The sequence below is a fragment of the Rattus rattus genome, chromosome 2, assembly GCF_011064425.1.
Source record: "Rattus rattus isolate New Zealand chromosome 2, Rrattus_CSIRO_v1, whole genome shotgun sequence".
Lineage (NCBI taxonomy): Eukaryota > Metazoa > Chordata > Mammalia > Rodentia > Muridae > Rattus > Rattus rattus.
In genome coordinates, this window is record NC_046155.1 from 53,442,753 (window position 1) to 53,458,425 (window position 15,673).

The following is a 15,673-nucleotide window of genomic DNA, read 5'->3' on the forward strand; positions in this document are numbered from 1 at the left end:
AGAGTGGTTATGGCTGAGGAGACATTATGCCTGGCGTGGTGGCACACCTTTAATCCCAGCACTCGGGAGACAGAGACGGGTGGGTCTCTCTGAGTTCAAGGCCAGCCTGGTTTACAGTGAGAGTTCCAGGACAGCCAGGGTTCACACAGAGAAACCCTATCTCAAAGGAAAACAGACAACAGCAGTAACAGCAGAAACAAAGGTTATAAGTGACTTCTGTGCAGTGTCATCTGTAACAAGTTTGTTGGACTTTGAAATAGTATTTCTTGTTTTTTTTTTTTTTTTTTTTTACATTCAAAACTTTAAAAAAATTCTTTTCTTTTTTTTCAATTTGCTTTAAAAATGCACCTTTGGCGTTATTCCATCTTTAGTATGTTCTTCCTACGGATTTTTTTCTACTTTGTTAAAATCAAGAGCCCATTTGGATTTGTGTTACTAAGGTGTTACACAGAGCTAACCTAAAGAGAGACTGTGTATCTCATTTTGATTCATGACCTTGTAATTTCACCATGTTTAAAAGATTTGACAGCACAAGAAAATAAACTGTCACAGTGGAGCACAGAGTCATTTACAGTCAAAGCTAAGCACTTAAAGCCAACCGTCAGTGTTGGACCATGATCAGCCTGTTTTTACAGAGACACTCAGCTCTGGTTGTTTTTCTCGGTTTGAATGTCTTAGCATTAAAGCAGACCACTTCTTGACTTCAAGGTTGCAGTTTAGCGAGTTGCGTGGTTCCCACTCATGGGAAGAAGTTGGAGTCAGAGCCATGGCTGAGGAATCACAGTGAGTGGCAAACTCGGGTACCACGTGCCACCTTCCTCCTCTTCCCTATTGGTATTGCCTTCTCTGTTGAAAGTAATAGGAGCATGGCTGAGTGAGTGTAGACTCCTCTTCCACATTCTCCAAGTAAGAGAGAAGGCATTTGCAAGCGTAGGTTTCTCATGGGTCATGTTTTTAAAAATTCACCTTCTTTCTATCCCTACTGTGAAGGACAAGGTCAGAGCTTAGGTGGAGGGAGGCACTATTATAGTCCTGGTCAAAGGCATGCATTCATTTCACAACAACGTTGTTAGTTTGCGATGTTTGAATTCTCTGATCTATTCTGATTTTAAGGGTGGCATTTAGTTTGGTTGTATTTTACTGGCTTTTGAGATGTGCAGCCTTTAGAGATGTGCAGCCTTTAGAAATCCATCACCACACCACTGTATGTTCGTGAGAATGACTCGGATTCAGTGGGGTTAAGAGAGGTGCAAAGCATTGCATTTGTCCTTTGCATGATTAGAGGAGACACGCATGCCGGTTGATGGAGCAGAAGTCGGAATCTTTCCATTACTAGTCCTTTGCTCTTCTGGTAGACTTCAGACTCCTTGACAGATGTTTCAGTGATAGAGAATGGCTTAGTAGGAAGAAGAGAGAGATGCCATATCTACTTCTCGTTTTTTTAAGGTTGGTTGCCTTTACAGACAGTCACAGTCAGTACTTGAGGGAACTTCCCGTCTTTGCTAGCTTCGTTGTCACAGTGGCTGTCGGCAAGCAATAAAGATAATCTCACTGTGTGTCTTCCAGAGAGTGAGTGAATCACACGATCTTTGACTTTGTGGAAATAAAATTGATGTAGCTGTGTGATTACCGTATTCCTAACTGTTCAAAATAACTGTCCTCTGACAAATCATGAAATACGCTGATGTGTGATTAGATGTATGAATGAAGGTTTGCCTTGCTGAATTCCTTTAAATAGTTAGAAATATGATATTAGTTGTGTCATGGTTAGATAGATACTGGTACTCACACACACAGACTACTTAGAGTTGTTAAATAGAATGAAATATATATACAAGACCAAATATATCAGTCCTTGTTTTGTATACATAAATGATTGTTGAGAGAAAGCTCACAGTAGGTACATACTGAACTGGCCCCCATGTAATCTAGAGAAGGGAATAAGGTTTGTGTGTGTGTGTGTGTGTGTTGTGAGTTTTAAAAGTACGGCTAAGTAGAAAGAGTGCAGAAAGGGAGAGAAATTACCACTTTCTGTGTGGCTTATACTGGCATGTTCCTTGTGGATTTTGTGGAGAATTATGTTCACACGGATCAGGTGACTCTGACATGTGTTTGAAGACCAGGTCCAGAGAAGTCTTACTTTCATAGACCTCTGTTATTCTACAAAGTGAGAATTTGTCAAAGATGAGAATTTTGTAGGCCTTTTGTAATTTTTTTTTCTGAATCTTGTTCCTAATAGAAAGGACAGATAAATGTGTAGTTTTTGTAACTGTTAACACGCATAAATCAGTACTTTTTGTGTTCTTAGCTCTGAAGTGTATTTTTCAGAGAATACAGGACAGGAGAAATATACCTACTACAAGGCCCCTTAAAAGATTTTCAGTCAGTTGAAGGAAATAACCCAATATATGAAAGAGTTAAGAAATTAACACCAAGTGTATTTAAACACCAGTTTGTATGATCTAGAATCTGGCTGAAGTGATGTGGAAAGGTCCATGAGCAAATGTGTTCAATATAGTCCATGAGCTCAGCAGTGTGGACAGTGGGGAGCAGCTGGGAATGAACCCAGCATTCTTCTCTGTCAGTGAGGGAGCCAGGGACCTGAACACAGTCAGTGAGGACCTTTGCAACTGTTGCCTTTCAGCCTGGAATCACCTGGGAAGAGTCTCTGTCTGATCAGGGGAACCTCTAGGGAGCGTCTTAATTCAGCCTGCTGGGGCACACCATTTCTTGTCAAGGAGTCTTACTGGTGTGAGTGGAGAACTGCTCTGAGCGTACAGGGAAGCAGCTGAGCATCAGGGACTTCATTTCTCTGCTTCTGAGTGTGGGGATAATGCTTTACATTTCTGCTGCCCTGACTGCCTAGGAATAGTGAGCTCAGATAAACCTTTTCTCTCTCAAGCTGCCTTGTATTAGGGTATTTTATCACAGCAACAGAGATGAACCAGCACAGGACAGTCTTAAAGAAAGATTTGTGGATAGGAAGCGGCTGGAGTTTGAGTTTCTTTGTTGTGATGTCACTTCACATACCTCATGCTAAACTCCACACTGATTACCTGTGTGGTTATGTTATGATTGGTGGGTAAAATGTCCCTACAGGCATATGTATTTGAACACCTGGTCCCCATCTGGTGGTGCTTTGTTTTGAAAGTTGTGAAACCTTTAAGAGAAAAATCCTAGCAGAGTAAAAATGTGTTATAGGGTCACTGGGACACATGGGACACACTTCTGGTTTATCAAGATGTAGGCAACCACTTCCATGCTCTGTGGTCACAACTACCTCTCCTGCTGAGGTATGGTGATACCTTCAAATTGTGAGCTAAAGTCACTGTCCTGCCCTTCCCAACCGTGGAACAGTGACCAAGTGCTGCGTCTTAGCTGTTTTCATGGAATGCCATGGAGTGGCTGCCTAAAGCTTAAGCTCCAGTTATTGACCTGGGAGCTCCTGCACACTCCATCTACATTTCACTTAACAGCTTATAAATGTTCTCTTCTACTCACTCACGCACTCACGCACTCACGCACTCACTCTGTGTGTGTGTGTGTGTGTGTGTGTGTGTGTGTGTGTGAGAGAGAGAGAGATACTGACTACTGACCTGGGAGCTCCTGCCTTATATGTAAGCATATGTAAGCATACTCCATGTACATTTCACTTAGCAGCTTATAAATGTTCTCTTCTACCCCTCCTCCACTCCTCACTCACTCCTCCTCACTCACTCACTCACTCCTCCTCCTCCTCTGAGAGAGAGAGACAGAGAAAGAGAGAGAGAGAGAGAGAGAGAGAGAGAGAGAGAGAGAGAGAGAGAGAGAGAGAGACATGTCCAACAGAGGTCAGAGGACAACTTTCAGGACAACTTGTACCATTGTGGGGTCTACAGGACTGTGTGTTCTCAGGCATGTGTCACGCCTCTCTGTTGTGGGGTCTGCAGGACTGTGTGTTCTCAGGCATGTGTCACGCCTCTCTGTTGTGGGTCTACAGGACTGTGTGTTCTCAGGCATGTGTCACGCCTCTCTGTTGTGGGTCTACAGGACTGTGTGTTCTCAGGCATGTGTCACGCCTCTCTGTTGTGGGTCTACAGCGACTGTGTGAGGCATGTGTCACGCCTCTCTGTTGTGGGTCTACAGGACTGTGTGTTCTCAGGCATGTGTCACGCCTCTCTGTTGTGGGTCTACAGGACTGTGTGTTCTCAGGCATGTGTCACGCCTCTCTGTTGAGCTGGCTCACTGATCCCTTTCCTCTCCACTTTTACATTTCCTTCTTTGTTCATTTCCTTCTGTGGTACCAGGCAGGGATGTTCCACTCTCCCACCTGCTTTATAAGGTTGGCTTTGATCTCTCCTGCTAGGGGTTGTCCTTCACTTCTATAAATATTCAAAGCATTTTGGTCAGACTTTATAATATCCGAGCATACTAGCCACTTGTGCAGGTAAGCGTCTTGAGAGAGTGGACTGTGCTATTCGGCATTTTCTATGGCAGCATTGGGGTCAGCAGGCCAGGAACCCTACAGACACACTGAGTAGTGTGAACACGGCTGATAGATTAGAGAAGAAGCAATGTTTAGTGTTTCTCAGTTACATGAAAATAAGAGTAGATTTATATCACTGTTATGATAATAGACTATCAAAGAGACAGAAGAGAGGAGTATTTTAAGGATATAGAATTTGAAGGATTGATTTGGACAAGGTAAAAGTGGTGTTAGGAAACATTTCAATTAATTAAATGTATGTATGTATGTATGTATGTATGTATGTATGTATGTATGTACGTACGTATGTAACAGCTTTTAGACTTCAGCCTGCCATGTTAGAACCCCTTGGCATTTGCTGCTCTATCATAATACAACTCCCAGCAGTGTTCAACTGTGGATGTTCTTTGCCTAGTTTTGCACTAATGTTTTGATAGCATTTACGAGGATCTGAAAAGGGAAATGAAATAGAAATAAGCATTTATAATTGGTGTGGCCCCACTGATCCTAGGAAGTATTGGCATAGTGTTAGGAATAGCATTACAGATACATCATGAAGCCAGTCAAAGCTGTGTTGTCTCAAGTATAAAGTTGAGTTTTAGGTGTCAAGAAACTATTTTTGAGGCTAAAATTGAGACTAAATTTTTTTTAGATAATTTCACTCTGTTAAATATGCAAATGTGTGCTATCTGCAAGGTTTCTCCTACCGTTGGCCTCACTTTTAGGGCACTACCCATCTATTTGGAAAACAGATTGACTTACAAGACTCAACTAAGTGAAATAGCCATAACAGTTTAGTCTGAAATGCTTCATTCTTGAAAACAGATTGAGATGTAAGACTTACAAATTTGTACACAGATTTCACCTCAGCCTGAGTCTAGTGGTCCTGTAGGGTCACTATGTAGTAAAGAAGCAGTTTCAGTAAACTGCATCATGAAGTTTGAGAGCTGGTCTGTTATAGAATCAAATAGTCTGTGTAAGAAGAGAACATTTTAGTCCTGAGCATAAAGAGTAGCCATTTGTGATCATACTTGACTCACCGGGAGATCACGTGTGGCCTGAGGATGTGCCGAGGTTGGTGTTAGAGAAGGAAGTGCTAGTTGAGTTGTTCTGTGTACATGTTTGTAAGTCGCTTGCAGTGAGAGCGTGAGGCCCTGATTGTGTTTGTAGCAGGTCTAGGAGCAGCAGACGGCCGTTTGCCTGGGGCTTGCTGGCCCGCCAGTGTAGTCAAGTCCGCCTGTTCCGGGGTCAGTAAGAAGCTATCTAAAAGGTATGGTAGGGAGGAGTGACTAAGGAAGACATGAAACATCAACCTCCGGCCTGCACAGACAAGCACAGACAGGCCTGTGAGTCCATGTGCATGTGTCAGCACACACAAACACATGCACACAGTGAAATACATACCTTTTAACTAGTAACTAATAATAGTTAATAATACTAGACTCAAGAATTGTCTGCTTTGAAACATAATTCTGCAGGCTTACTTACTAATCTCATAAGGTTTAGTTTGTAAATATTACTCTCTCATTACCCAGATAGTTTACAGGCTAAAGGAGGAAAAAAATCCAGCAGTATTTCTGACCCTTCAGGGTTACAGAGTTTACAAGTACACTTTCACTTTTCTAAATGATGTATGTTCATGTTGCATATGTTATAAATATTATAAATACTTTAGTTTTCCTATTGTATTGTGCTATCCAGTTTTTCTTGTACACGTAAATGTTCCCATTTTTGCTAGTATGTATATAATTTTAACTTATTTTTAACATTGTTTTATTTTTCACTAATTTAGTGTTTTTAAGTAGCAAAAACATCTTAGTATCCTAGAGCAGTAGTAACAATAATAAAGATAGATTCTTATTCTCATTTCTGATCACTAAATTGTCTGGTGTTTTGGAAAGCAGTCAGTCTGTTTTCTTTATTGTTGTGTTTTGTTCTTCCACCCCCTTTAAAGTGGATATGTCTTACCAGAGTGCCATCAGAAAGATACCAGTGAAGCATCTTGAGTTAATTTAGAAATTATTTCAAGGCAAGCTCAGCTTATTTTTGCTAAGGGGTAGTTTTTATTGCTGCTTTTATATTCTATTTTACACCTTTTAGAATCTTAATTAGAACTACAAATTCTTGGCTCAACATCCCAACAGGACCGCAGAAAAGAAATGTAAGTGGTGTGCGTACCTGTAGAATACAGAAGGCAGAGAGCTGGCAGGGTTTCTGTGATAGCGTTTATTAGATTTAAGGTATAGACTCTAAGATAAGATAAAGGGTAAGAACTAGCTTTAAATTTATTTACTGAGAAGGGACAGAATGTGAAGACTGACTGGTGAGGACTGTGGGCATAGTGACTGCTCTCTAACAGTGTCAAGGCTTGGCTGATGCTGTTAGCGCTGTTAGTTATCGTAGTAATGTTGCGTCTAGAAAGACGGGCCATAGGATGCTGAGAGCAAAAATAAGAAATGACTGTCGGTAGATTGGAGAAAGCGCAGTCTCAAATCCGTGTCTACAAACACTAACACACGGGGCATAGGCATCCACCTATGATTCCAACACTGGGGAAACTGGCTAATGTAGGAAGAAGGGCAACATTGTAGCCAGAAATGTCAGAGCAGCCAGTGTGATTTGTAGTTAGAAATGAATCAGTCATGACGAAGGAATATACTGGATTTAATTGTTAGTGATGCCCTTTTAAGTATCAAAACAAGTTTATATGTGTTGTTTAGTGGATATTGGGTGAATCTCTTATGATAAGAGACACCATAGTCATCCAGGTAGTTTACACGTAGCTTGTTTACACGTAGCTTGCTGTATTGCCTTGACAGTAAATCTAGAACATAGCTGGGGAATGAGATGTTTCATTTTTGCTCAGTAGTGTCTAATGTGCGTTCAAATTGGGTATGCTGAGATATCATTGGGTGTCATGGATGTCATGGTGGCATTTGTGTGAGATACTCAGGACCGTGTGCTCTAAGCTGAAGATTAATTTGTTAAGTGATGCCCAAAGCTTTCTAGTACTGTTCATTTAAAATTAACTTATTGTTATCTATCGTTATTTTTCTAATAAACCCCTTGGTTTAAAGATCTGCTGAAATAATACTTTAGAGTAATTAATATCTAGGCTGTAGCTTATGATAGTGTAAGGCTTATCAGATTTTCTGAACGGTAAATTCCTTCTTTTTGTATTTACAGGAAACCTGTCCAGTTTAAATCGCCTTGGCCTGAGGTACAATAGATTGTCAGCAATACCCAGATCATTAGCAAAATGCAGCGCACTTGAGGAGCTAAATCTAGAGAACAATAACATTTCTACTCTGCCAGAGGTAAGAAGGAGCCTAGGGGAAACGAGTGTAATTGAAACTAGTTGCAAGGTGATGGAGGGAGATCTAGGCAGTCTTACAGCTGGATCCATAATTTAGTTATTGGGACTGTTTAATGACTATGGCCACCACTATACAGCCAACCACCACTGAGGCAAATTCCAAAAAAGAAAGGTTGGGAATAAGAGAATACTGCTCTTTTAATGTGGAGAAGGGGGAAACCAGAGTGAAAGCCTAGCTGTGGTCCCTCTTTTACTACTAAAAAGCAGAAGTAACTTATGCCTCTAAAGCAAAGCTGTGTGACTTGATTTGGAGCTCCCTTTCCCTCTTGAGCTAGCACCAAGACACATCTGATGACTGGAAAGTCATCTGTATAGCACTATTTATTGTCATGATTGATTGTCTCTGTGACCCTAAATTTTTACCCTGTTAATGCAGTGATATCAAAGCCTGTTTAGTGTCTGAGAGCCAACACATCAGATGTCGTCACACCTCATTTTTAACCTGAATTATGCTGATTCTGTTTGAAAAGACATTTGTCTATTAGGGGAATATCTGTTTTCATCTCATGATCTGGTCTGCCCTCTTGTGAGCTTCAGGTCTCAGTAGAAGACAGTTCTTACATTTGCACTCTGGAGCCAGCCTCTCTTTTTATAAAAATGAGCTGTAGAATAATGGGTTTCGGTGTGACATGCGGTTTAGTTCTTGTCTTAACTGTATTAAACAGTATACCACTAGTCCTGCATCCTTGGCGATGTGTACGCTTCCTGCTATATCCAAGCATAGCACAGTATTGTAGCAAATGCAGTACAGGAACTCTGGGCTTACCCATTGACCTTTACAGTCTTTTCGTTAAATTTACTTATTTATTTACTTATATCACAAATGCTGTCCCTCTTCCCTAGAGTCCTTCCCCCCAGTTTCCCTCCCCTTCCCCTCTGAGAGGATGGGGAACCTCCTGGGTATCCCCCCTACCCTGACGAATCAAATCTGCAGGATTAGGCACATCCTCTTGCATTGAAGCTAGACAAGCAGTCCTCTACTACAAATGTGCCAGGGGCATCGGTTCAACCCATGTATGCTCTGTGGTTGGTGGCTCAGTGTCGAGAGCTCTCAGGGGTTCGGGTTAGTTGACTCTGTTGATCTTCCTGTGGGGTTGGTTCCTATGCTCTGCAGGGCCTTCAGTTCTTCCCCCCATCTCTTCCTTTAGAGTCCTTGAGCTCCTTCCAATGTTTAGCTGTGGGTCTCTGCATCTGTTTCAGTCAGCCTCTAGGTAGAGCTTCTCAGAGGACAGTTATGCTAGGCTCCTGTCCTGCAAGTATAACAGAGCATCATTGATAGTGCCAGGGGTTGGTGCTTGCTCATGGGATAGGCCTCAAGTTGGGTCTGTCATTGGTTGGTCATTCCCTCGGTCTTTGTTCCTTCATTTCTTTTAGACAGGGCAACATTTGTGTCAAAAGTTTTGTGGGTGGGTTTGTGTCCTTATCCCTCCACTGAGGGTCCTGCTTGGCTACAGGAAGTGGCCTCTTCTGGTTTCCACTGTTAGGCATCTTGGCTAAGGTCACCTGTTGACCCCTGGGAACCTCCTCCATATCTGGGACTTTCTAGAGATCTGTTCCCTGCCCCACCCTCCAGCTGCAGATTTCTATTCATTCTCCTGGCCCTCTAGACCTCTCTCCTGTCTCCTCACACCTGATACTGCCTCCCTATTTCCCTCCCCTCCCTCTCCCACATAGGTATCTTCCTCCTTCTGCCTCCCATGACTTTTGTTTTCCCGTCTAAGCGAGATTCAAGCACCCTTACTGGAGCCTTCCTTCTTATTTAACTTCTTGGGTCTGTGAGGTCTATCCTGGGTATTCTGTACTTTATAGCTAATATCCCCTTATCAGTAAGTGTACACCATGCATGTCCATGGGTCTGGGTTACCTCACTCAGGATGATCAGCCCAAGGTATCAGATCCAGTTCTAAGAATTAGATTGTCTGAATTTTTGTCCTCTAATAGTGATAATTCAGAATAGTCAAGATGGAAGACCTATTATTTAATGTTACCCACTTTTTAAAAGTTTTCTTTCTTTTCTTTTTTTTGGAGCTGGGGACCGAACCCAGGGCCTTGCGCTTGCTAGGCAAGCGCTCTACCACTGAGCTAAATCCCCAACCCCCACTTTTTAAATTTTAACACACCCAAAATTGATCATTTAGCACATTAGTTAGGTTTTTTTTTTCTTCTAAGTGTCACCTTTTTTTTTTTTTTTTTTTTTTTTTACAGGAAAGATCTTGTAGCCTTTTAAAAAAAAAAGATTTATTTATTTATTTATTTTTTATATTTGTATGAGTAACTGTCACTGTCTTCAGACACCTCAGAAGAAGACATCGGATCCCATTACAGATGGCTGTGAGCCACCATGTGGTTGCTGGGATTTGAACTTAGGACCCCTGGAAGAGCAGTCAGTGCTCTTGACTGCTTAGCCATCTGTCCAGCCCATATTGTAGCTTTCTGACCTGGTATTTGCTATGTAGCTGAGGCTGGCCCTGCAAGTGTGGCTGTTCCCTTGCTTTAGCTTCCTGAGTGCTGGGATTACGTGTGCGCCACTATGTCCAGATAGAGTCGAGAGGGGAGTGCTTTTGAGAGTTTTTGTCACCTTAAAGGTCGAGTCCCTATAAAGTTTAAACATTTGAAAATATGTTATTTTATATACAGATTTATTGTTAGTGAAGGAAGACTAATAATTCTTGAGTTGCTGGGATGTAGACCTTGCCATAGGTTCTTGTTTGTGTACTTAATATTGTATAACTGAACTAAGTCAGTTTATTGGCATTTACACTATTTATTGCAAATAAGATAAAGCAGTGCTTCACTACTTATTCCTTTCCTTTCGCAATCTCTAATGAGAACTGATCTTTTATCATATGTTTTCAAAGAGGGACTGGTACCCCACAAAGTTATTTCTTTGGTTTGGGCATTGGGAGTGAGTGTTAAATCCTTTTACTTGTGACAACAGGATTATAAAAAGGACAGCTCTCTTTGGTCTGAGTATGAGAGGGTGAGTGACTGTGTGTACCTGTGCCTGTTTTCAGGTAGAGACCCTGGGGAAGCCATTGATTGGTCTTGTTTAACTGTGGGAAATCATTAAGTCTTACTCAAAACCATCTAGGTGCTTTTTGGAAGTAGCATATTTTCAGTGTGAATGTGTAATTCTGTTTGTAACCTGGAATCAATAGGAAAGCAATAAGATCATTAGGTGCCACTTAGAGCACGTTCAGGCTGAGTTAGAAACATGAATCATGGCAGCAGTTTGTAGTAAATCAGAAGTTGAAATCAGAGTTGGTAAAAATGAGTGCCTTTTCTTGAAGACGTCTGAGAATGTAAGTGGTATTAATATAGACATATACACAAATATTAATTAATATAGACATATACACAAAGAGTTTTAGCAACTCTAAGTAATGTGCTCAGTGTTTGAAACTAAGCTGTACATACATGGCTTCACTTGCCCTTAATGGAGCCCTTTAATTTGATGGCAGGCATTGAATAGATAGGAAATACATATTAAGGGAGGTTTGGGGCCAATTTCAGATTTAAATATTTATCAGAAAATATGAAGAAAATGGATTATGTAATCATCACCTTAGAGTCCACAAAAGCTGTTAAATTTTATGCCACCCCTCAAATGCCCCTCAGTTCCATCTTCTCTCATTTTCTCTCCCACCTTCTCTCCCCTTCCCTCCCCTCTGCTTCCCATCCCAGGCTGCCTCCAGCTCTCCCATTAAACCTGCTTTCCCCTCTGGGGGAGATCCATGTGTATCCCTAGACTCTGCCTCTGTGCCTAACCTTTCTGAGTCTCGAGTTGTAGGTTTGTTACCATTTATTTGATAGCTGATACTCAGGTTTTTGTGAATACATAGCATATTAGTCTTCCTGGTCCTGGGTTACCTCACTTAGAATTTTTTTTTTTTTTAAGTTCCTTCCCTTTTGCCTGCAGATTTTGCGATGCCATTTTTTTTAAACGGCTGAGTGATATTCATTGTGTAGATGTACCACATTTCTTTTTAATCCAGTCTTCTGTTGAGAGGCCTCTAGGTTGTTTGCAGTTTCTAGCTGTTAGGAGCAAAGGTTCTGTGGAGGTGGTGGACGAGTGCTCTGTGGTGGGTGGAGCATCCTTTGGGTGTGCATCAGGAGGATAGAGCTGGATCTTGAGGTCGATCAATCCCTGTCTCTGAGAAGAGTGGCGGTTTTGATTTCCATAGTGGTTGTATAGGTTTTCACTCCGGCCACCACTGGTGGGAGTCCCCCTATTTCTCATCGTCACCAGCACTCGATGTCAGTTGTGTTGTTGATTTTAGCCATTCTGACTGGTGTAAGAATCTCCATATTAGGTTTTGATTTGTATTTTCCTGATGGCTAAGGGTGAACATTTCTTTACCTGTTCCATGGCCACTTGCATTTCCTCTGTGGAGAATTCTCTGCTCAGATTTGTATTCTGTTCCTTTATTTACATTTCAAATGTTATTCCGTTACCCAGTTTCCTAGACATGAGCCCCCCATCCCATCCCCCTTTCCTTCTTCTATAAGGGTGTTCCCCTCCCCATCTGCTTCCCTTCCCCCTCACACTGACATTCCCCTGCCTGGGGGTTCCAGCCTTGGCAGGACCAAGGGCCTCACCTTCCATTGGTATCCAACAAGGCCATCCTGTGCTCCATATGCAGCAGGAGCCATGGGTCTGTCCATGTGTAGTCGCTGGGTAGTGCTTTAGTCCCTGCGGGCTCTGGTTGGTTGGCATTGTTGTTCTTATGGGGCTGCAGTTGTATCCTATTTTAACTGGGTTATTTGTTTTTTGACACTTAGTTTTGTGAGTTCTTTATACATTTTGGATATTAGTCCTCTATTAGATGTAGAGTTGGTAAAAATCTTTCCCCACTCTGTAGGTGTCCTTTGCCTTACAGACGCTTTTCAGTTTCATGAGGCCCTAGTTAGCCCAAGCTCTAAGTGCTCAGGAAGTCTTCTTCTGTGCCAGTTAGTTCAAGGCTGTTCTCCACCTTCTCTTATCTCTGGTTCAGTATATCTGGTTTTATATTGAGGTCTTTGATCCACGGGGGGGGGGCTTAAGTTTTGTGCGGAGTGATGCATATGAGTCTATTTGCATTCTTCTACATGTAGACATCCAGTTTTGACCAGCACCATTTGTTGAAGATGCTGTCTTTTTTTTTTTCCCCCCCAGTGTGTATTTTTGTCTTCTTTACCAAAAATCAGGTGTCCATAGGTGTGTGGATTCATATCTGGGTTTTCAATTCTATGCTACTGACCAACTGTTACTACAGCTCTGTGGTGCAGCCTGAAATAGGGGATGGTGAGGCCTCCGACAGGTCTTTGTTGTACAGGATTGTTTGTTTTTCCATATGAAAGGAAATTGTCCTTTTAAGGTCTGTAAAGCATTGTGTTGGAATTTTGATGGGGTTTGCATTGAATCTGTCAATTGCCTTTGGTAGGATGGTCATTTTACTGTGTTGATTTCTACTGATTCATGAGCATGGGAGATCTTTCCATCTTCTGATATCTTGAGTTTCTTTCCTCAGAGACTTGAGGTTCTTACTGTATAAGTCTTTGCTTGCTTGGCTGGCATCACACTAAGATATTTTGTATTATTTGGGGCGCTTGTGTTGTTTCCCTGATTGCTTTCTCAGCCCCTTTTCACTGGTATTCAGGAGGTGACTGAGTTTTATGAGTTCATCTTTTATCCACCCACCATGCTGAAAATATTTACCAGCTGTAAAAGTTGCCTCCTGGGATTTTTAGAGTCACTTATGTCTACTATGGTATCATCTGTAAATAAAGGTAACTTGACTTCTTTTCCAATTTGTTTCCCCTTCATTTCCTTCAGATGCCTCATTGTTCTAACTAAAACTTTAAGTGCTGTATTGAATAGATATGGAAAGTGGACAACTCTGTCTTGGTCCTCACTTTAGTGTAATTGCTTTGAGTTTTTCTCTATTTAATTTGGGGCTGGCTACTGCTTGCTGTAAACTCTGGATGTGTGTAGTGACTGTCGCTGACGGTAGTCACACAACCACTCTGACCAGGCTGTCATTACTCCCTGTGAGGCTGCTGCTTTGCTTAAGGAGAGTAATGGTTCACTTCTGAATCGTATTCTTAATTTGTTTTTACAGAGTCTTTTATCCAGTCTTGTAAAATTGAATAGCTTGACCTTAGCTAGAAATTGCTTCCAGTTGTATCCAGTGGGAGGCCCATCTCAGTTTTCCACCATTTATTCCCTCAACATGGAACACAATCGAATCAACAAAATCCCATTTGGAATTTTTTCCAGAGCTAAAGTGCTGAGTAAGCTGAATATGAAGGTAAGCATCTGTGTATATGTGTGTGTGTCTGTATGTGTGTGTGTGTGTATATCTGTATGTGTGTGTGTGTCTGTCTGTGTGTGTCTGTCTCTGTGTGTGTGTATGTGTATGTCTGTATGTGTGTGTGTCTGTGTGTGTGTCTGTCTGTGTGTGTGTGTGTCTGTCTGTGTGTGTGTGCGCTGTGCTTCTTCTCATTCATTTTTCTCTGCTCTGCATATGGAGAGCAGCTAACGCCTTGCTGGTGAAATCTAAGCTGTTGACAGAGACGCTGGAGCATCCTTAATGTCTCAGTAGGTGACAGGTGCCTTCGACCTGAGCACCCTTAGCAGGTTGTCCTCAGTGAGCAGTTATGGGGTTTGTAGAAATGCAACGGTCAGGATATATACTGTATAACTGTATATCTCATAAGTGCCAGTTTACGCCCGCAGTTTAATCTGTCTAATGTGGACAATAGAGAACCACCAACACTGATGCTCTAGACTAAGGCAGTGCTCGCTCTCTTTAGCAGTATCCTCGGTTTATTAAGGAAAAGTTAAAGTGTGCAAAAATATCTCCCTACTCGAGTTTAAGCTGTCTTTAATATGCTGGTCATTATGCTAAGTTCTGAGGTGTTATTAATTACAGTAGGCTGAGCTGAAGACAGACAGCAGCTCTCTGTGGCTGTCGCAGTGACCGGCGCATTCCTGTCAGGTTCTTTGCCTGCTCATCTGCCCTGCATGAGCTGCTCTCACCTCTGATGAAATTTACTGTGGAGGGAGAAAAAGAAGTGGACAGTTATTAGCCCTGTTATTTAATTTGTAGTGAACTAAATTATAGAAGCTAAGGGAAATGATCACGGATCTAGTCCTGACTGCATCAGGGTAGGAATCCAGGAAACCTAAGTTTCTTCAGATCCAGGTAGTGTTCTGTCATAACATACAAAGTCCTTTTGTCTTCAAACCATGCACCATGATCGTGACCCTTCCAGTCTAATCTGTGATTTCTTTGTTTCTCTACTTCATCACGATAGCTCATTGGGTGCATATAAGTTAAAAGGTTAAGTCAAGAAAATCTTAAAACCCACAGACAGTCTCTTAGTCTGTTCCTGTGAGAACAGGTGCGGAAGCTGTTAGCCTTCCTGCCAGTGTGGCAGTGCTGGTGGGTTAGCTTAGCGTCAGACTTCTTGATAGTGTTCCCCGGGTCCTGCGTGTAGTCCTCAGTATGAGTAATAAGAATTGTCTCAGTTTCTAGTAGAGTTAGACCGTGGTGGTGCAGGCGTTTGCTAGTTTTACATTTGAATAGACATTTTTATGGCTCTGGTGTTTTCAGAGTATATCTGCCTGGGCCGGTTTGCCTAAGGTTTCAGTAAAATAACAGTAAACTATAGAACTTTGTCTAATTTCTTCAAGTGTGATAAATATCAACAAAACATTTTCTTTGAAAAAGCAGTGAAGCTTGACAATTTTCTCCTTATACTTATTAAAAAGTACAAATACTTTTTAATTAATTAGTTTATTTATTTAGTTTGGTTTTTCAAGACGGGGTTTCTCCATGTAGCTTTGA

The 15,673-nt window shown here is 41.7% G+C and overlaps 1 protein-coding gene across 2 annotated transcripts in view; it reads left to right on the forward strand.

Annotated features, from left to right (window-relative positions):
• The window catches only part of Shoc2 (SHOC2 leucine rich repeat scaffold protein), an 82,381-nt gene that overhangs the window by 60,521 nt on the left and 6,187 nt on the right, over positions 1–15,673 (forward strand). For both annotated transcript variants that reach the window (XM_032892196.1, XM_032892195.1), the window contains exons 4-5: positions 7,652–7,782; positions 13,943–14,131. In XM_032892196.1, the coding sequence (XP_032748087.1) occupies positions 7,652–7,782; positions 13,943–14,131 (320 nt within the window). The remainder of the gene's footprint in view (positions 1–7,651; positions 7,783–13,942; positions 14,132–15,673) is intronic.